Source organism: Stegostoma tigrinum, chromosome 9 (genome assembly GCF_030684315.1).
Source record: "Stegostoma tigrinum isolate sSteTig4 chromosome 9, sSteTig4.hap1, whole genome shotgun sequence".
NCBI lineage: Eukaryota > Metazoa > Chordata > Chondrichthyes > Orectolobiformes > Stegostomatidae > Stegostoma > Stegostoma tigrinum.
Genome location: NC_081362.1, coordinates 65,223,209 through 65,245,217, shown reverse-complemented (window position 1 = coordinate 65,245,217; position 22,009 = coordinate 65,223,209). Strand labels below are relative to the sequence as shown.

At 38.4% G+C, this 22,009-nt stretch overlaps 1 protein-coding gene across 4 annotated transcripts in view; it reads right to left on the bottom strand.

Annotated features, from left to right (window-relative positions):
* LOC125454938 (echinoderm microtubule-associated protein-like 4) overlaps positions 1 to 22,009 on the bottom strand; it is a 259,688-nt gene that overhangs the window by 23,833 nt on the left and 213,846 nt on the right. For all 4 annotated transcript variants that reach the window (XM_048536295.2, XM_048536294.2, XM_048536296.2 and 1 more), the window contains 4 exons: positions 21,484 to 21,615; positions 20,863 to 20,930; positions 14,578 to 14,666; positions 10,410 to 10,507 (listed from right to left, as the gene is read on the bottom strand). In XM_048536295.2, coding sequence (XP_048392252.1) covers positions 10,410 to 10,507; positions 14,578 to 14,666; positions 20,863 to 20,930; positions 21,484 to 21,615 — 387 coding nt within the window. The remainder of the gene's footprint in view (positions 1 to 10,409; positions 10,508 to 14,577; positions 14,667 to 20,862; positions 20,931 to 21,483; positions 21,616 to 22,009) is intronic.

Below are 22,009 nucleotides of genomic sequence, written 5' to 3'. Positions count from 1 at the left end.
TATTTTAAACAATGCAGGCAGGATTCACCTGATAAAGTAAAATTATATGAACTGGTTTGGGGCTGCCAAGTAAAAGACACAATCTTGCAACATGAACTTTTAAACATTTACCATTGTGTAGTTCACATTTAATTAATATCATTGCTGCATCCATTTCATTAACCATATTCAAGGCGATTCTTGACACAAGATAGTTACGTGCAGATTAACTTCAGTGATCTTGTGCTTCTTTTTAATGGAAGGAAATCCAAATCTACCTGATTAAACTTGCATGGAAATGAATCAAACAATCCATAAAGGCACTCATCAATTATTCAGTCTTCAAGTTCTAGGGCTGGACAGACTAGTTACACTAATATAATCTGACGATCAGGATTAGAGACTTTGGGAGGAGACAGATTTTCAAAATAACTGGAGTATATCAAACAGGTCAGTTTACATACTTTTACCAATAAAACTAGAACAAATGTCCACAACTAGTGGCGAGAGATAGGTTTGTTGTGAGGTGGCAATAGGATTGTTCAACACGGAGGGGAGAACAAAAGCAGAATGAAGATTTACATTACAAATAACCATATGGTCGTATAGTTATTTTTGCTGGCTTTCTTTTAATCATTGGAATACCAGTTCATTGGCTACTCTACATCAAATATTTTCATTAAAGATAACATTATAATTTAGATGTAGCTGGGACATGATCACTAACCGAAGGGGTCCTTAGCCACAAGGTTTAGAAATCAGTGGCAGGGTAGAAGTAAGAGTTTATAACTGAGAAGGCTCAGAATCAAGATTCACCTTGCACGCTCCTAAATTGCAAGATCCTGGGTTGTTAGGACGGACCAGAAGAAAAATAAGGAAATCAAGGACTTGGAACAACTATCTCTATGACACAAGATATCCCAAACTTCCTCAAATTGCTGTGAGCTCTTTTCCATCTTAATACCCACATTTGGATAATTTTTGCTCCATAAGAACAAGATGTAGTCACAACCGAAATTTAGAGCACAGATTCATCGAATTGAGCCACACATTAGGCCAGTTTATTGAAGATTTTAATGACACAGATATCAAACCGAGCTATTTCTCCAGCAATGCTGAAGACACTCAGAGCATGGGTCAGAGTCCATTCTTCATTTGACACGTTGCCAAAGACAAATCAAAATACGTGACATCATTGGTTTCTGTGCTTCATGTTTTACATGCTGCAATTTACATGCTAATTACAGACTGTGTGGTATCTTCCATGATTATCAGATTAAAAAAGTAAATTAGCAAAAATTGTTAATGCACTATTCACAGAATATAACTGATTATTTATCAGTCTGTTTACAAATACAATATTTGTTACAAAAATGCCCCTTATCTCAAAGTTAATATGCAGATAGCTCAAATGATCAACTGTTAGTAAAAATTATGTCAAACTTCCTCAGTTAATCAGATTTCACAGATCACTTTACATTGTTTAATTTCCCTGCAATCTAGAAGTTGAATTCCAAAAGTTAAATGTTTTTATACAAGCATAAGCAGCTTATTTCTAGTCTGAGAGAAATTTGGCAGCTGCACAAAATTCCTTTGGCTGAAATTTGAGCTTTGAGAACAGGCGAGATTCTTGTTTAAGAAAGCAGCAATTTAACCTTTGTGACTAATCATAATTACTGAAAGAAGTATATTACCATATTATATTTACTGGGTTAACAGATGAGAAATTTGGATTTCTGAGTAACATATTCAAACAAAAACATACTTTTATAAAAAAATTAGAATTTTGGACAACACAATGATTGCATTCAAACACTGAGGAGCAGCAACCAAAAAATAAATACAATGAACAAACCAGTAGAGTATTAATCTGAGGAAATCGTTTGCATCCAGAGCACAGTTTGAAGACTGATTCATTAAGTGTGTGGACAAAGTATGTTGAGATACTGAACATGCATATGCAGAGATATACATTACAATAAATAGCATGGAGGTAAATTATGCTGGAAAAGGGGAACCTGGGAATGCACGTGCATCACTCTTTGAAGGAGACAGGATATTTTGACAGAGTGCTTATGGGATCTTGGGCTTTATAAATAGACAGGCTCACTACAAAAGCAGGGAAGTTATGCTGATCCCTTATAAAGCTGTGTTTAGGCCCAAATAGACTACTGCACCCAGTTCTGGTTACCACTGTTTGGAAAAACGCATTTGTATTTTATCGTTTGTTCACTATGACTTGTGACAGTCATGTGACCTCTGACGTAGTTGCGTTGTGTTTAGAGTCATGAAGGAAGAAACCTCAAAAGCTAGCATATGAAACGTGGATTTTGATAGCTCTAGAGAACGTCTACTTTATAGAACAGCTAAGAATAAGGAGAGCTTCAGTCTGCAACTTTGCACTGCTGGGTCAGTTAGTATGGCTTTGAACTTTTTAGTCCTTGATCAAGTGGAGATGAAACGCCACTAAAAATGGAGCTTTTTCCAGTCTGAATGGCAAAATTAGCAGATAACCACAGTGTTAGACAGACAGCTGAAAAATAGGAGTAGCAACTCTCGTCAGCGCTGGGGAAAGGGTGTTACAACTGTACATTGTACACAGAGAAGCTGAAAAGCAATATTGGAGAAATCTTGAAAGGCTGATTTTGAATTGCCCACAAATACAATCAAAGAACATTATTTTTTATCATCACAACTCAGACGGAGTGAGGTCTGGGGGCACAAACCACTGATCAGTGCACTCAGTTCTGGAGGAGGATAACCGGACCAGAAACGTTAACTCTGTTTTTTCCTTCATAGATGCTGCCGGGCCTGCTGAGCTTTTCTAGCAACTTTGTTTTTATTACTGATTTACAGCATCTGCAGTACTTTGGGTTTTTATTAAGCCCATTAAGATGGCTGCCTGAGAAATTTCAGATGATAATTCTGAGAAAGCATGTCAAATCATACAACAAGCAGGAACTGTTGGGCCTAAAGAGTCTAAAAATAAACAGTTTCCAACTTTTAGACTGATAGCTACAGAAGGTTTAGTGTCAATCTCTGGTGCAACTTGCAAGATAATGTGCTTTTCAGACCTGTGTGAAATGGCTCAAGAGGATGACCCAAAAATGAACACATCATAGCTAACCAAGCTGAGAATTCAATGCAATAGTAAGGAAGAAAAAAAAAGAATTCCAGATAATAGATTCTGAGCTAAGTCCATTCATCTCAGTTGAATGAGTCCAAAGCTTGCACCAGTAACCCAACATGCAGTAGAAAAGGCGAACAGCATTTCACAGGGCATAAAGCCATTGATTGTTGAACAGATCATAAAAAAAATTACAAAGATGTATTCACATATTTTCCTGACGATTGCTGTCTTGAAACAGATGAGAGTGGAAGACCAACACCGCATAGCCACACAAGAACATAACAAATAGGAACAAGAGTAGGCCATGCCCATAATGACTGCTCCACCATTCAATAAGATCATGGCTGATCTATTCATGGGCTCAGCTCCATTTAGCCACCTACTCACCATAACTTTTAATTCCTTTACTGTTCAAAAATGTATCTTTGTTTTCTCTTTGAGATAAGTTCCAGCAGAGATGACTGCAGGGAGATTTGACAGAAGTGTACAAGATTACAGAGATTTACATAGTTCAGTCAAATAAAAGCTGCTTCCATTAGCTAAATGTGGAACTATGGGATGCAAAATTAAGGCTCTGGGCAAGAAACTTAGGGGACAATGTGAGGAAGAGTTTTTTTTAAAAATGCAGTTAGACGTAATGAGCTGGGACATTGTGGAAGCATGGATGCTCAATGATTTCTAAAGGAAATTGGATTGGCACTTGAGGGAATTAAACTTTTAGGGGTCTGGGATCAGATACTGAAATGAGGCTGACTGGACTGTTCTCTGCAGAACTGGCATGGACTGGACAAAATTGAATGATTCCTTCTGTGCCATGACTCTATGGAAGTTAACATGATGGTATACCTCAACAGGAGAGACAACTAGCTCGAAAGGGATAACAATGTGTAGAGCTGGATGAACACAGCAGGCCAAGCAGCATCAGAGGAGCAGAAAAGCTGATGTTTCGGGTCTAGACCCTTCTTCAGAAAAATGGTGGAAAGGGACATTATTTAACAGATTAAATTTAAACAGAAGTATGAATGTATACATTAGAATTAACAAGAATATTGAATAGAATCCTAAAGTCACATGGGATAAGAGAGGTGACCTGGGGCAATAAGTACACATCTTGTTGGAACATGGTAGAACGGGTTGTGACAGTGATTAAAATGGCACACTGGTTCCTGAGATTTTTTTTTACATAACAGAGAGGACATGAGTATAAGTTAGTTATAATAAACCTTTCTAAAGCACTGGTTGTCTCAACCAAAGTTGACTGTATACAATTCCGGCATCACATTTTTTTTTTAAGAAAAGGGCGTTAGAGAAGGTGCGGGAAAGATATGAGGGGGTGAAGAGGAGATTTGAACGAGGTGTTCAACATCATGAAGTGTATAGACAAAGCAGATGGAGAAGCTGTTCCCGTTGGCAGAATGGCTGAGAACTTGAAGACACACATTTAGTGAATGGCAAAGAATCAAACATAAGGAAAATCATTTTATGTAACAAGTGGGTTATGATTTGGAATGAAATGTTTGAAAGGATCAAAGCTGATTCAATGCTGGCTTTAAAAAGGGTAGCAAATACGTAATCAGTAGGAAAGAAAAGTGCAGACCTACATTGAAAAAGGGAGGAGGAATGGGACTGACTAAATTAAATTGCAGACACACTTGAGAGGGGCCAAATGGCCATCTTCTGTACTGTAAGTATTCTATTACTTCTCCTCATGAAAAATGTTTACATTTGAAGTTACAAATATTATCTGTGCGGGGGAAAACTTTTAAAATTAATATAAGGAAACGATTACAAAGTTTGATGGATAGTAAAGCGATGAAAACTGAGAAAGCAGCTCTTTTACAGTTTTTGAAAAATAGACAAATCAGGACTAAAACAAATGCTATCAAGGAAAACAGACATTAAGACAAGCCAACTAAAGACTCTTCTCCTTAATCAGGAAGGATAGACCTTGAACGGAAATCAGGTGAAGCATACTGCTCCAGCAAAAATATAAACCTCTTTTCCTGGCTGAACAGTACATGAAATTACTGGAGAAAGCAAGAGAAAGATGTTAGTCTTGTAGAAAATGAAGGGCTCACAATATAACTGGGTATTGTGGTTTTGGAAGAAACTTTATAGGACATTGACGTTTCTCAATATAGTAAACCAGCTCCATTCTGATAAAGTGTATAAAAGATTGAACACATCTGGGGTCTACACTGCGGTAAAAAGATGATTTCACCAATTGATTGGAGGAGATCGTGGCGGGGGGGGGGGGGGGAGAAGAAAGAGAATCCAACTAATCATTGGTAGGAGAATCTACTCTTTACAAGCTAGCCACATTTAACTTTTGTTCAAATACAGTTGCCAACATAACCAAGCTAGATATTGGCAAGTGTTTGCTTGCTGCAAGTAACATATCAATGAAGTGCTGACCTTTTTAAAGAAAAACTACATTCTTTTCAGATCTTTGCCCACTTACAATCTGTAATCCTGTGTGCAATAAATTAAAACACATTAAACCAATCCCATTAAGTGCAACAATTTAAGCAAGTCATCAATCTGTCCTTCCAATTTGTGGGTTAATAGAGAAATGTGTAGAATTGTGTGTTTTTTTTTAAAAAAAGAGAAAAAGTCATACATAGCACATAAAGAAAACAAAAGGCCTGTGCCACAGTCTGCACAACACTTGTATATGGGAGATTCCTGCAAGCAGTAGTTTAATGATATTGACTCAGCATGTCTTCGTTTCCAAAGCAAAATAATGAAAATCAAAGAATGTTTTATGACACATGCAAACAAGTTTATATGCATGATCACATACAAAATAAATGCAAAGTTTGACAGCATGGTACAATGCATTAGTTTGAGAATCAAAATTTTAGAAAACAAATACTTGTATAGTTTGTAAAATAATTGTAAATGCTGTATGTAGCACAGGACGCTGTCATATGACTAAGAATCCCAATTGCAAAGTCTGTGTAAAGCTAATATTTGGCATTTTCTTATTTCTATCTCTCAGATTTAAATCTTTATGCAGTCAGGAGGACACTCTTGATCAGAATATTTGTGAAGCAATTAAGAAACAGTGAAAAAAGTGTTGTTCTGCATGCAGATTGTACCCTACTAAGTGCATCAGGATAGCAGCTCAGAGTGCAGAATACAGTGTTACAACCAGAGGCGACGGGGAGGTTGCGGGGTGGGGGGTGAGGGCGGGGGGGGAGTGTGTGGGTGGAGAGTGGGCAAGGCAGGTCAGAGAGTGGGGTGTGGGGAGAACAGGAGGGGTTCCAGGGAGAGCGATGAGGGGTGAAGAAGGTGGAGGGAAAATGGGGGAAGTGAGGAACGGGGAAGATGGGATGGGGGAGTGAAAGACAGATGGGGACTGAAGGGATGGAGGGGGGGTCAGGAGGGGGAGAGTGAGAGCGAGAAAGACTGAGGGGGTCAGGAGAGTGAGTGATGGGGGGAGTGCATGACAAAAAGCACTGCTTCACTTGGAAGGTGTGCCTGGGGTCTTGTAAAGGGAGGAAATAAATGGGGAGGTGTTACACCTTCTGTGATTCAAAGACAAGGTGCTATGGTGAGGTTTTGGGAGTGGAGGAATAGTGGACTACAGTTTCCCTGCAGAGAATGATCCCTGCAAAAGGCTGACAAGGAAGGCGGTGAAATATATGGTAGTAGATTAGATTCCCTAGTGTGGAAACAGGCCCTTCGGCCCAACAAGTCCACACCACCTCTTGGAGCATCCCACCCAGACCTCATCCCCCTATAACCCACACACCCCTGAACACTACGGGCAACTTAGCATGGCCAATCCACCTAGCCTGTGGGAGGAAACCGGAGAACGCGGAGGAAACCCACGCAGACACAGAGAGAACGTGCAAACTCCACAGAGTTACCCGAGGCTGGAATCGAACCCGGGTCCCTGGCGCTGTGAGGCTGCAGTGCTAACCACTGAGCCACCGTGCCACCCTAGTATCTTGCTAAACATGGTGGAAATGGTGGCTAATGATTCCAGGGATGTGGATGCTGGTGGAATGGCAATGAGGACACAGGGGATCCTAATGCAGTTGTGGGAGGAAAGAACAGGATAAGGGAGGTGGTGTGGGAGATGAGTCAGAAATGGCTGAGGGCCACTGTTGACCACAGTGGTGCAGAATCCTTGGTTGTCAAAAGGCGTGGACATTTCGGAGACCCCTTTGTTGAAGTTGGCATCATTTGGGCAGTTGCAAAAATGACAGAGGAATTGGGAGAATGGAATCAAAGGTAACAAGATCTACAGATGTGGGCATCAGAGTCAATATAGTGTGGAGCTGGAGGAACACAGCAGGTCAGGCAGCATCAGAGGAGCAGGAAAGTTGACGTTTGTTTACAGGAAGCAGGATGTGCGGATATATAACTGTAGCTGTGGTTGATTTGTAACAACAGCCAGGACTGGAAATTGCATACGTCAGACCCTCAAGGAGAAAGTACAAGGATAAACCAAGAACTTCAACATCGGTGACAGGAAAGCTTTTCAGAAGCTAAAGATTCAAAGCAAAATTAAAAGATCTTTTGCCAGAGCCTTTTAATTAGGGAGAGCCAGCAGAGATTGTCATGGGCAAATTATGTTCGTCTAATTTGCTTTAGGTTTTTGAAGAGCCAACAGAGATGTCTGATGAAGGTGGTGCACAAAGACTTCCAAAAGAAGTTTCATAAAGTGCAACATAACAGACTTGTGAGCAAAGTTAGAACTATTCAAACAAGTGGGACAGTGGAAACATAGATACAGAATTGGCCATGTGACCAAAAACAAGACCGCAGTAGAAAATTAAATAAAACTCAAAACACTAGATACACCCACTATGATGGATAGCATCTTTGGACAGAAACAGAGCTAATCTATCAGGTTGTGCCACCGTTCATCAAACCAGTTGGTGAATGTTTTTCCAGGCTGGAAGAAGGTGTACAAGGGGTGCCCTCTGGGTCAGTGTTGGGACTGATGGTAATCTAGATTCGGATGCACAAGGCACAATTTGCAAAAGACACAAACGTTGGAGCTCATGAACTTTGAGGAGCATTCTGATAAACTTCAAGCAAACAGACAGGTGGAACAGCTGGATGCATCTCTGATAAAATTTAATGTGGAGAAATGTGAAATGATTCAATTTAATGGGAAAGTGAGAATATAATATGAAAGAAAAGGTATAATTAAAAGGGGCGTGCAGAGGCAGAAGGACACATGACGATGCGTGCTCAAACACTGAAGGTGACAAGCATACAAGGTGACAAGGGTTGAGGAAGCATATGGGTTCCTAGGTTTTATGTGTTGGATCATAAAAGGTAAAAAAAATGTGTAAAGGCTGATTTATGCACAACACTTTAAAAAGGATGCAAAAGAATTCATGAGAAATAGTTTCAGCGAGAAGATTCTTCAATTACTGGAATTGATTTGAGAAGCTGGGTATGCTCATGTGGGGTAAAGAAGATTGTGGAGATTTGATTGAGATGATCAAAACAACGATGGGTTGAGACAGCGTAAAAATGGAAAAAACTGCTACTGTTGGCAAAGGGGCACAGATTTACAGTGATTAGCAGAAGCATGATGGCATGTGGAATTTTTTTTTTGTAACGCAAACATAGTTAAAATCTGGAATGTATTTCCCAAGATTGTGGTAGGGGGCATACACAACTGACAATGCAAAACAGAACTGGTCAATTGACTAAAGGGAGAAGAAAAATTGCAGGGCTGAAGGGAATAGGGAAGGGTAATGGAAGTTACACTAGTTCTTCCAGAAAGACAGAACGAACATGAGGGGTCAAGCAGCATTCTTGTTGTAATCATACTATGACTCAAGAAGTCTAACCTTTTAAAAAATTATCAACAATACCGATTAACTGTAGCATGCCATTCGTAGGTGAGCAGAAAGGAGAGACGCAGCTGACTGAATTTAAAATATTAGTGATGCATTTTGGAAAAATGGATAAGAGGAGGCATTATGGAATCAATGACACAGTTTTAATGGGACTGTAAAGGAACAGGGGGAGCTGGTGTTTGTGTGCTTAAAACCTCAGAGGGTACAGGGCATACTGGGAGAATAATTCATAAAACATATGGACATTTGCATTTACAAACAGAAGCACTGGGTTTGAAAACAGGAAAGTTAGTCTAAACTTCTACAAAGCTTTGGCTAAGCCACAACTAGAGTACTTTGTCCATTTCGATTGCCATACTCTAAGAATAATAATGAGGGGATTGACGTGGTTTTGTCAGAATGGTTTCAAGAATGAGGGATTTTAGCTTCAAATGTTGGATCAGCTAGGATGGTTGTACACAGAGCAAAGGAGTTTGAAGAAGATTTGACAGAGGTGTGATTCTGAAAGGTTTGGATAATTAGTTGAGCACAGGGGCATTGGCATATGGGTTTAGGATGGGGCAAGAAATGCATGCCAGATTTGAGGAAGAGCCTTTTAACTATATGTTAAATGCCAACATGTGAAACTCACTACCTGAGAGAGAATGAAGGAAATGCAGGTAAAATGAATGGGAATCTTAGGGAAATAAACTTGTAGTATTAAGAGAATAAAGCATGCGGAAATAGGACTGGTAAGATTGCAGTAGAGTGATGACCTGGATTCAAAGGGCTGAATGCCTTCCTTTATGACTTCTCTTATATGACAAAAAACCTTCACAGCACCTCACAACCGAACTATTCAACATTGAAAAGATGCATCCTTAGAAGTATCAGATTTATTTTGTTTTCCTCAACAGTTTTTCATTGCTGTCACCATTAAGCATAACTAAGCATCTGGAATCAATAATAAATGAATGTCTAACAGATTAAGATACACATCATAGGGACCTACATGTTTTTATCTAAATGCAACGTTATGTATGTTATTTACATTTAATAACTGTAAATTTTGTTGGCTCAACAACAGCTCAATGTTACTTCATCATTTCAAGCCTAAAATTAAAGGTGCAGTGTTAAAATTATATGGGATTTTTCAACAACTTTTTAAGACCATTAATTTTTTTCAACATCAATTTGCCAAGGAAGTGTTTTTAAAAAAACAGATCAGCACAGAAACGTTGATTAGAGCAACCGCAATTAAATGTGAGCTATATTTGTATACCTGATTCAGTTTAATCATTTAGGGGAAAATGTATATATGTAGATATTGTGGAATGATTGTTCTGGAACTCAACACTTGAGGACACTAAAAAAAGTCTATTCTGTGGAAGTAGGTGTTTACAGAGCGAGCCCACAGCAAAAATCAATAATAATCAACCATACATTTCTAATTAATTGTGACTGATCAACTTTTTTTATTACTCACTTACAGTGCATTTTCCTTGTCTGCTGTATTTTCTGCCATTTTCGGCTACTGTGTAGATGTAAATGAAATTGTCATGGGACCCCACTGCCAAATAATTACCATCTGTAAACAATATATGAAGTGTTAACTATACAAATAATAACCATGCAGTTGCAGTACATCACCCTCCTTGGTAATATCTAAACATTCTGGGAGATTTGGTCAGGAGTAGTTTCCATAACATATTATGCAAATTACTGAAATTATTAAATAGGCATTTCTCTCAAAGTCTCTCTCACACTTCTGTTATGGGTAGCTTGTCATAGTACAATCTAAGGTATGATCTATGTCATAACTGGCACTAATGTTCTCTGACCACAGGTTGCATGAATTACTATTTATGACAAATGTGCCCTCTCAGGAAATTGAAATCTTAATTATTCAGTTGGCTGAAGCCTAAAGGAATAGGGCAGGGGAACACTGTGCTTGCCCAAGAGGTTAATTAGGGTCGATCAAACCATAATTTCAGAGATCAGCACTATTTTAAGAAATAAAATCAGAAAACTGGAAACACTCAAGTCAGGAAGCAGCTGTTCTGACAGAAACAAAAGGCAATATTTCAAATCATCTTTCATCAAGTCATTAGCCTGAAATATCCAGGAACGGTTGATTATGGCTGACCTTAAAAGTTGCATTGAGAAATCTGGAGATGTTTGTGGCAAGCTTTGTCACCTTTCAACTGATTGCAATGCACTGTGACATTGCCAATCTGGAACATTTGGGTCTAAATAATTTATGGAATACTGTGCATTATACAAAAGGTGCCGAATGGCCATTTCAAAGGCAATTAAAAGTCAATCACATTGGAATGGTTCTGGAGTCACATGTTGACAAAATCAGGAAAGGACATCAGCAAACCAGATGGATTTTTAAGACAGATAAAAAACAATAATAGTTATGGTTAACATTACTGAGACTAGCTTTATATTCTGTATTTTTAATTAAATTTAAATTCCATCAGCTGTAATGGTGGGATTTATACTCCTATCCCTAGATCATTAGCCTGAGCTTCAGGATTATTAGTCTAATGACTATGCCACTATATCATCTTCTCCTGCTAAAATAAATTTAGAATTAGTTATGGGAATTAAAATCTAAAATGACTCAGAAAATGGAAGATAAGGATATTTAGAGAGAATTCAAAGACAATCAAAGAGGGCCACAGTGCAAAATAATAAGAATGGTCTAAGAATATTTAGGAGATCAGCCTTAAAGCCCTGGGTCTTAAGGTGTGGGGCATTCACAATAAAGTGGATAACTTAGTCACACGAACAGATATAAATGGGTATGATATAGTTGGGATTACAGAGGCATGGCTGCAGGGTGACCAGGATGCAAACTGAACATCCGGAGGTATACAGATTTTTAAAAGAGGAAAAGGAGAGGGGGTAGCATTGCTGGTTGGTGAGTTTTAACATCAGAGGAAATGGAATCTGTATTCACAGAGATTAGAAACGCCAAGGGGCAGACAAAAGTAGCGATTGTATATTGATCCTCAAAACAGAATGGTTACATTAGAAATGAGAAATGCAAGCAAGAAAAGCACAGCTGTAATTATGGGCTATTGTAATCCACATACTGCTTTTATTTTCCCAATCTATAACAATGCCATGGAGGAGGACTTCCTGAAGTGTACATGACATGTTTTCTGGATCAACACATTGAGGAACCAACTAAAGAGCAGGCCATCCAAGATTAATGAGAAAGGAATAATTGGCAATCTAGCTGTGAAGACCTCTTGGGGAAAAAGCAAGCATAATATGGTAGAACTGTTCTTTAAAATGGAAAGTGATGTAGTTGATTCCAAGATTAAGGTCCTGAATCTAAATAAGGAAACTATAATGTTGTGATGCACAAGCTGGCTATAATAAATTCTGAAACATTCCTTAAAAGGATGACAGTGGATAGGCAATGCAAGCATTTAAACAGAAACTGCATAATTGTTCATTCCTGTCTGGCACAAACATAAAATAGGAAAGATGGCCTGACCATGGCTTATAAGGGAACCTAGGGATATTCCTAGGTCTGAGTAAGGGCTGTACAAATTGGCCAAAGAAAGCAGCAGAGATGAGGACTGATAGCATTTTAGATTTCAGCAAAAGAGGACAAAGGGATTGATCAAGAAGGAGAAAATAAGAGTACCAGAGTGAGCTTTCAGAAAACAGAAAGCTTTTATAGGAGCTTGTACATGAAGAAAAAAATAAAATTAGTGAAGATAAATGTGGGTCCCTTATAATTAGAAATAGGTGGAGGTTCTAAGGGAAACAAAGAGATTGCTGACCAATTATACACATATTTTGTTCTGTCTTCACAGAGGAAGTCACAAACAATTTCCCAAAAATATTGGGGAACACAGAGTCTGATGAGAGGTAGGAACTGAAGGAAATCAGTATTAGTTTGGAAATGATGTTAGGGAAGTTGATGAAATTAAAGGCTGATAAATCCCCAGGACCCAATAATCTACATCCCAGAGTATGTAAGGAAGTGGCCCTCAAAATAGCATCATTTCTGGTTATCATTCAAGATACTATGGAATCCGGAACAGTTCTTCTAGATTGCTGGGTACTTGATCTATTCTCGCAATTCAGAAAAGTAGATAGAGCGAAAACAGGGAATTATAGGCTGGTGAATTTGACATCTCTACTAGAGAAAATGCAAGAGTTCATCAGAAAATTTTTAATAACAGAGGACTTGGAAAACAGTGACAGGATTAGACGCAGTCAGCATGGATGAATGACAGGGAAATCATGCTTGACAAATCGACTAGAATTTTGTGAGGATTCACCTCGTAAATTTGAATAAGAGGACGCTAGTGGTTGTGGCCTATTTGGTCTTATAGAATTTTTGATAAAGTCCCACATAAGAGATTTGTACATAAAATTAAAACACGTGGAATTGTGGTTATTGACACGGATAGTGAACTGGTTATAGACAATAAGCAAAGAGCGGGACTAAACAGGATTCTTTCTGAGTGGCAGTCAGTGACAAGTGGAGTACAGCAGGGATCAGTTGTACACCCCAACTATTCTATCTATATATATTATATATATATATAATTTAGACAAGGGAATTAAAAGTAAATTCTCTAAGGTTGCAACAACACAAAGCTGGGTGGGAAGGTGAACTATGATTTAGACAAGTCGAGTGAAGCGGGTGAATGTGTGGAAGATGAAGCATAATCTGCATAAATGTGAGATTGTCCACTTCGGAAGCAAAAGTAGGAAGGCAGATTATCTAAACAGTGATAGACTGGGAAAGGAGGAGATGCAATGAGATGTGGGTGTCTTGTACATCAGTTGCTGAAAGCAAGCAAGCATTTGCAACTGGCGGTGAAGGTAGCAAATGCTACGCTGGCATTCATAGTGTGGGGACTGAGTGTAGGAGCAGGGATGGCTTGGTGCAATTGTATTAGACTATTATGTGCAACTTTGATATCCTTATCTAATGGAAGATATCTTGGCAATGGAGGGAGTGTAACAAAGGTTTACCAGATTGTTCCTCAGACAGGAGAGACGGGATCAATTAGGGTAGAGTGACTGCAGTTTAGAAGCACAAAAGGGGAAATCTGATAGAAACCTACAAAATATTAATAGGAGGAGGGTGAAGGGCCTTTTCCAATGTTCTCAAGGACTAGACAAGATAAATGCATGAAGTATCTTCCTAATGACTGGGAAGTCCAGAACTAGGGTCGAACTCTCAGGACATGATCATAATGAATGGTGGTGCTGGCTCGAAGGGCCAAATGGCCTACTCTTGCACCTATTGTCTATTGATATGGCGGTAGGCCATTTAGGACTGAGATGAGAAGAAATTTCTTTACCCAAACAATGATGGGTCTGTGAAAGCTTCTCCCATAGAAAGAGGTTGAGGCAAAAACATTTGAACGTTTTCAAGAAGGAGAAAGAAATGGTTCTTAGCATAAAGGGATCAAACGGTATGGAAACCGGGAACAGGATGAGTTGGATGATGAGTCATGATCGTTATGAATGATGGAGTAAGTTTGAAGGGCCAAACAGCCGACTCCTGTTCCTATTTTCTGTTTCCATAATTGGGAGCTTTACGTCAGCAAATAAATTGCACTCATGATAGCAGTATATCAGTAATTGGAACAAATATTAAACAAAGTCAATTACCTGGAGAATATCGCATCACTGAAAGCTGTTCATTTCCATCAGTATGTATTGAAACCAGGTCTTTAGTCTCAGCATCTAGAACAAACCATCTGTTGTGCAAGAAATATTAATAAATCAAACTCATCTGTAATTAAGCAATTTTCTTACTATATTGTAGTATTACTCAATAAATGTCATTTTCTTGGAAAAATAACTAGTCTAATGATTCCTTAGTCTATTAATTGTCCTTTGTTAAGTATTTCATTCTGCTTAACACGTTCCCACACATAGCTGTGCCATGTTAACATTCTAAATAATTACATAAGCCTGTCCTGAAAGTAGAAAGATGTCTGCCTTATGCTGATTGTGAAGAGAATTTGATCCTCAAACACAGAGTGCACTACTTGAGTACCAGCCAATGAGTCTAATATTGAGGTGCATACTTTTAATGATACTTTAGAGTGGGTCGGCTGTATAGATCCTTCTGTTTAACAATCGCTTTCCCATTGACTGCATTCCAGAGTGCTGCATTAATATGACAGATTTCATTATTTTTCTTGGCTATGACTGTGAAACTCTCAATCTTTATTAAATGCTACAAGGAAACAATAAAACCAGTGTACGAAAATTGGATACCTTGAAACATTTCTCAATAGTTAATGAGATCTTAATTTCTGGTTCTCACTCTACTTCCATGCACAGTCTTTGAAATAATAACAACAGAATTAAAGTCAAGGGCAAATTATATAAAATGTAGAATAGCATGAGTTGAAAGTAGCTTTTGAAAATGCCACACAAAATGATTTTTTAAAAAAAATTAGGATTCCTCTAAAGGGACAGTTGAGTACTTTTGCGCCTAGATAAGCAGTTTCAGTCTAGCCATGTAACACAGATCATCAAAGGCATGTCCTGACCTGACTAAGTAGAAGACGTGCAAAACATCTTAGCAGATACATTTTGCAAGTTTTGGATATGATATTGCATATACTGTATCTTCAATGCAGTAACAAGTTAAGTTTAAAAGTAAGAAGTTAAAATGCCAGGCATTTTCAGCTAGCTCGGCAATATCGTGGAGTGACACTGCTACAGCTGGCAAGCAATCACTATCTCACTGATATACACTTATGTTCTTTTCCCCACTTGTCCCCAACCATACCAAACACCTGCTTAAAATCTACATGTTTTCAACTGTCCCCCTATCCAATTAAAGACCATGATCTAAAACATAGGGCTGAATTTTCTCACTTTAATTAAGTGTTATTTTCAAGAAATTTAAATGGAGGTTCTTTGACATGGCCATTTTCTAATGCAATCTTCTGCTGTTCACCTTATTAATTAGATCTGCACTCCACAAGTTCACTCACGTGACAACAGAGGCAGAAGTATTCATTGCTTGTGGGATCTTGCCCTATTCAAATAGCTGGTGTTATATTTAAAATCCAGCTGCACACTACTTCAAAAGGTGCAAGTCAGGAACTGTCCTTCATACTCTGCTGCTCCAACATTTCCGGAAAGGATGTGTCCCAGAAGGGAAGTGCCCAGCCCACAAAAGTGATAACTGCATGGAGGCATTGGTAGATGAGGTGAAGAGGAGGATCACCTTCTTTCCCGTGGACTGGCAAAACAGGTCACCTCACCAGTCACAGTCAGCTCGGACACAACTGGCCACCTGGGTCTGTGCTATTATGTGCATAGAGAAATCCCAGCAGAGGCAGAAAAAAATGTCACAATCTTTTCTCTGCTTCCTCGCAGCTGCTCTAAAATTGTCAAGGTTTTTGGATTACAACTCTAACCATCTTATGTAGGATCTCCACTCATCACTAACCCTTCCCTGCAGCTGGGTAGGCCATATGGTCCCTGAAATCTGCTCTGCCATTTAATAAGATTGTGGTCTCAATCCACTTCCCACCCAATTTTCATAATCCCTTGATTTTCTAAGAATTTAACAATCTCATTATCTCACACTTGAATATACTCCATGACTGGAGCATCCGTGACCCTCTGGGGAAGACAAAGATCAACAACGCAGTGTGGAAAAACATTCCTTGTTATCTCAGTCCGAAAATATTAACCTCCATGAGCTTAAAATATTGATCCTAGTTCTCTGCCCTCCAGTGAGAAGCAAACAACCTCTCAGATCTAACCTGTCAGAACTTCCAAGTTACCACTCATTGATTACCACTCCAGCATTTAGGTGGATTCCATTCAATTTCTTAGAAGAATCACCTGCTTAAAATGTAGGATCTCCACAAGTGTTTTCAACTGTCTCATCACAGCATTGACACCAGCAATCAGGTCCAGGAGATTTATTTGCTTTATTATGTATGTTTGTTTACCTTTTTGCCCCTGCTTATGTTAATTACTTCACATTCCTCACTCTCAGTCTATCCCCTAGGTTCTGCACTATTTTTGGTATGCCTTTTGCCTTCTTCTATGAAGACAGATTAAGATAATTGTTTAACATCTCTGCCAGTTCCTTATTTCTGATCACAATTAATTTGATCTTAACATCTAAGGGGTCAATGTTTTACTTTACCTATGTTTCCTTTTTGCGTATTTTCAAAACCTCTTAAAATTTACGTTTCTCACTACTGTGTTTTGAGAAGATTTGAAGCTTCACCGGAGGCTCACTGATGTTACCTAGAACGGTGACGAAATGTCTGAAAACGAACCTTCCAGCTCAGCGAGCAAACTTACATCCAGTTTCTCACTATTTTACTCTAATTTTCTATTTTCTTCACTTTTTAGTCAGTTATGCAGCGTCCAATCCTCAGGCTAGCTATACAATATTATAAGCCTCTCTTTTCACGTAATGTAATCCGTAACGTCTTTACAAGCATATATTTTGCTATTGTTCATTCCTCATTGCTTCTTTCACTGTCAAAGTACAGACTGGCAGACAAAACCAGCTCTAAACATTCCTTAAAAAAATGTCAATGTAAGGGATATAATCATTGATCAGGATCACAAAAATCTTTCTGTTGCTCAAAATGTTAAGCACGCAATAACCCTTCTAGTAATCATTTGTTAGTAGAGAAGTTGAATATTGCTGGAACAACACTATCAAAACATTTTTGTCTTGCATTCATCAGGAAAGACGCAGATTGTTCAGCAAGCATGGGCAAGTTGAACACAATCAGGACATGATCATGTTATGAATTTAAAAAAATACAATTAAAGATTTGAGTCAGGCTCGTACTGTGCTTCATATGCACTAGAAATGACAGCTATTCAAATGCAGGAACCTGTCCTCTTAGGATTAGGAGTACGTCCAGGCATTGCTCCATTTTTGACTTAAGCAAAAGTGGGGTAAGGACAATAGTTCCCAGGTGTATTTGTCATTTTACATTTGACCACAGTCAACCTGGCAACCAGTTAGCACCCATTTCTAAAAGCCAAAAGAACTGTGGATGCTGTAAATCAGAAACAAAAAAAAGTTGCTGGAAAAGCTCAGCAGGTCTGGCAGCATCTGAGGAGGAGAAAACAGTTAACGTTTTGGGTCCGGTGACCCTTCCTCAGAACCCTTGTCTTTGCACCCTTTTCTCATGCTTTAATTCACTGTTTGAAATTTAGTTTTCGTGCATTTCCTAATGAGTGCAAGCCAAAAAAGCTTCAAAAGCTTTTTCTTAGCAAAACTCTCTTATTTATATCTTTATCTGCTTCACCTGCATCTTCATGGAAATCTTACAAATGTTACCAGAAAGAGCCAAAATGTAACATATACAGTAAATGAGACTACAAATATTAACAACTTTCTAGCAGCCTCTGGTGAAACATTAGTCATATTTGAATTACTGCTCTTCAGGCTCACATTAGAACATATTTTGCCTGATATTCTGATCTTTCTTAATATCAATGTCAGGACAAGCAGATTTGTACTTAAGTACACTGCAGATCTGAATAAGTATAAATAACTATGAAATATTTTCCCCACAATATCCTGAATATGATCTAGATGTAATAAAAAATTAATACTGCATGACGCACTGGGGCAAATATAAAATATTTATATCAAGTCTTGATCATTGACCTCAACTTATCAGACCAAGGCACACATCTCAAATGATATAGTCTTCAATGGCTCAATTTATTGCAATATCCCATCCATAATGCTTTGCTATTTTTTAATGCTAAGGTCCAATACTACAACAAATTTCATGCACATTTAAATTCTCAACAGCAGTAAAATAATAACTACAGTTATTTTACACTGCTCTGAAATAAACTATTGAAACTCGGGAAATGATGAGTCCTGTTCAGTGTCTCTATCTAGACTACAAACTGAATCATCCATTATGTGGATATTCTTTGGCTTGTCAGAATCACAAATGCCAAACCACATGAAATACATGGAGCAGCACTAGCCTGCATTTGAAGTTCTTTGTGGCTATGACTTTGAGACAAAGAAGTTACGACTTCCCATGTGTCAATTTATTACATGCAAAATGATCCAAAATTGTTTTTCTCTACGGAAAGTTTTACATTTCCTTCTTTTTCCTTTGGAAGGGTTTGAAATAAGTAAATAATCTGAGTATAAATAGTAGTTTCCTGAAAATGGAGTCAATGAAAGTTTTTAAAATAACTCCTTTTTGCAACATTTTATAAGGGTATTGGTTTTCATATTTTAATTCTAAATTCAATCAATCATGTCTCTTGCTGACTGTGCGTCATATGGAGAAAGAAAATAACAGGGAGCCTGTCACTCCTTACTGTACCATGGGTAGTTTGCACTTCAGACTAGTAACAATGAACAACTGCAGACTGATCAACCTACCCACATACAAATGATTGTCCTGGGACAGTAGCAATAGTATACCAGTTAAAACAACAACTTTACCTTCTACAGGCAAATCTGCTACAAATCATATACAGAAGTTTTGCCTTAAGATGCTAACAGTGTCCTATCTGAAATTTTAAACAATTTATAATTGTGATATTGTATACATGGAGTCTGAAATCTAGACAATTAGGTGATGTCAAATTGTATATCTAATATGTTAAACTGTTGTACGATGAATCCTCACCACAGCTCACAATGGTGTAAGATCCATCTGGCAGAGTTGTTATAACCATTCTCTTTACTGGTAGGGATCTACAAGGTCCGCCCAGTCCAGTGTGGGAGATGAAAACTCCCTGGTAGTTTAAGCAGCAACTCGCGTGTTAAACAAGATATAGTCCACCACATGATAGTACAAGTTACATTGGTAAGGTAGGCTACTGTTACCACGTTTATGAGAAAGACCTTGATGTTAAGATTTAGTACTTTGAGATCCAAAGACAAAGACATTCTCTTGCTGGAGGTCATCTGACGTCTGCATATTAGGCAGTACTTAATGCAATTCACAGCATTACCCCTTTCATATCCTTACATGACTATCAATTTCATTTCATTGATCACAAATTAGTATTACTTTCGATAAAGCTCATTTTCAATTACACATTTTATAGTTTCAACATAAACAATTGAGTTTATTTACTCCCATTCTAGAATTTTCAATAAAATGAGTATGAGCCAGGCAAATAACTTAAGCTGTAACGCATTAACTACATAGTTTACTTTGACAGGTTATTATAAGCTTGATCCTCCCACTTTATATCGTTCCTCATCTTGTTTGTGAGCATGAAAAACATCAACCAGTGAGTTTGGGGCAGCCAGGGATAACAAGCAGCAGAGGAGCAGGAAGGCTGACATTTCAGGCCTAGACCCTTCTTCAGAAATGGGGGGAGGGGCAGGGGATTCTGAAATAAATAGGGACAGAAGGGGAGGCAGATAGCAAATGCATAAAGGAGAAGATAGGAGCAGAGGAGACAGATGGGTCAGAGATGTGGGGATGGAGCCAGTAAAGGTGAGTGTAGGTGGGGAGTTAAGGAGGAGATATGTCAGTCCAAGGAGGACAGACAAGTCAAGGGGGTGGGATGAGATTAGTAAGTAAGAGATGGGTATGGAGCTTGAGGTGGCAGGAGGGGATGAAAGAGATGAAGGGCAGGTTAGGGAGGCGGGGACAAGCTGGGCTGGTTTTGGCATGCAGTAAGGGGACAGGAGATTTTGAAGCTTGTGAAGTCCACATTGATATCATTGGGCTGCAGGGTTCCCAAGCAGAATAGGAGGTGCTGTTTCTGCAACCTTTGGGTAGCATCATTGTGGTACTGCAGGAGGTCCAGTTGGGGCACCCAGACTGCTATTGTGCACCTCTCACTTCCCAGCCCAAATATGGTATGAAAAAAGGTTTGGCAATAGAAAACTCTGTATTTTACCATGAAGCTGTATGTGCATACAAAGTATTCAACACATATGATCAGATTTACCTTCCCGAATGTGTTCCTATTGCAACCACTACACCACTGGGATGGAATTCAGCGCAATGACCTGGCTCCTAAAGAAGGACCAAACAAAATATTATACTTCCTTTCAGATAATGTATTCACTTTCAACTACATTTCTTAGCTACAGTACGGCAATGCTGCAACAGATATACCTGAGCTATTAACAAAACTAGGGAAGCTTATTTCAGCCAGCTGCACAACAGGACAGCTTAAAAAAAATACTGGCAATCATGCTTTGCAGCAAAACTCCAAGATTCATCACAGTCAACATTCACACCCTCAGCAAAAAAAAAAATCAGACAAATATGGAAGTAAAATACAGTTGAATCAGGGGTTCATTATTGCGTCAGGTGGCATTCTTACCACTGAATGCGCATGCCAATTCCACAACCTATTTTTAGTTTGTAGCTCACTGAATAATAATCAAAACAAAAAACAGTTAGGCTGGGAGAAAGCTCAGCATGTTTGCTTCTCTCATCTTCCTTGCTCCTTCCTTTCAATACTACTATCAACAATTCAAAAAACAATGTATGGTATTGTTTAAAAGAGGTCAATATGCAAAATCTCATATCTTTCCAAAATAAAAATTCAGAAAATAGTTACATCCAAGAGTTTGCTCCACTCAAGTGTGTGGTCCACGGAGTTCCACAAGCAAACCTGTCGATCCTGGGCACAAGTAAGGAAAAGATCTTTGAAAGGATGCGTAGCAAGACCCCAAAGCTCATCAGTATGACCCTGCAAAGATTAAAACAGCAAACTTCAGAATCAAATAACATGTGATCTAGATAGAATTCTTTACAAAAGCTTCCCTGTTACGACTATTTTATGTTGCAACAAACGAGGAGAAATAGGGAAGTTATTCCACTCCTTCAAAAAAATTAGTTTGAACAATAGAAATTTGTGATACTGAATTCATGATATTGTACAAAGGCATAATAGAAACTAAGGTACTATGCGTAATTACGCATAATAAGATAAACTGTTCTAAAGTAAGAACTTCTGAATTAAATTTCTTGTCCCCTTAATGCAACTCAAACTAATTGTTAATTGTTTTATATACTAAAAGTGCAAAATTACATTCTAAATAAAACATACACCTCACTGCAAACAAAAAATTAATAGTCTATAA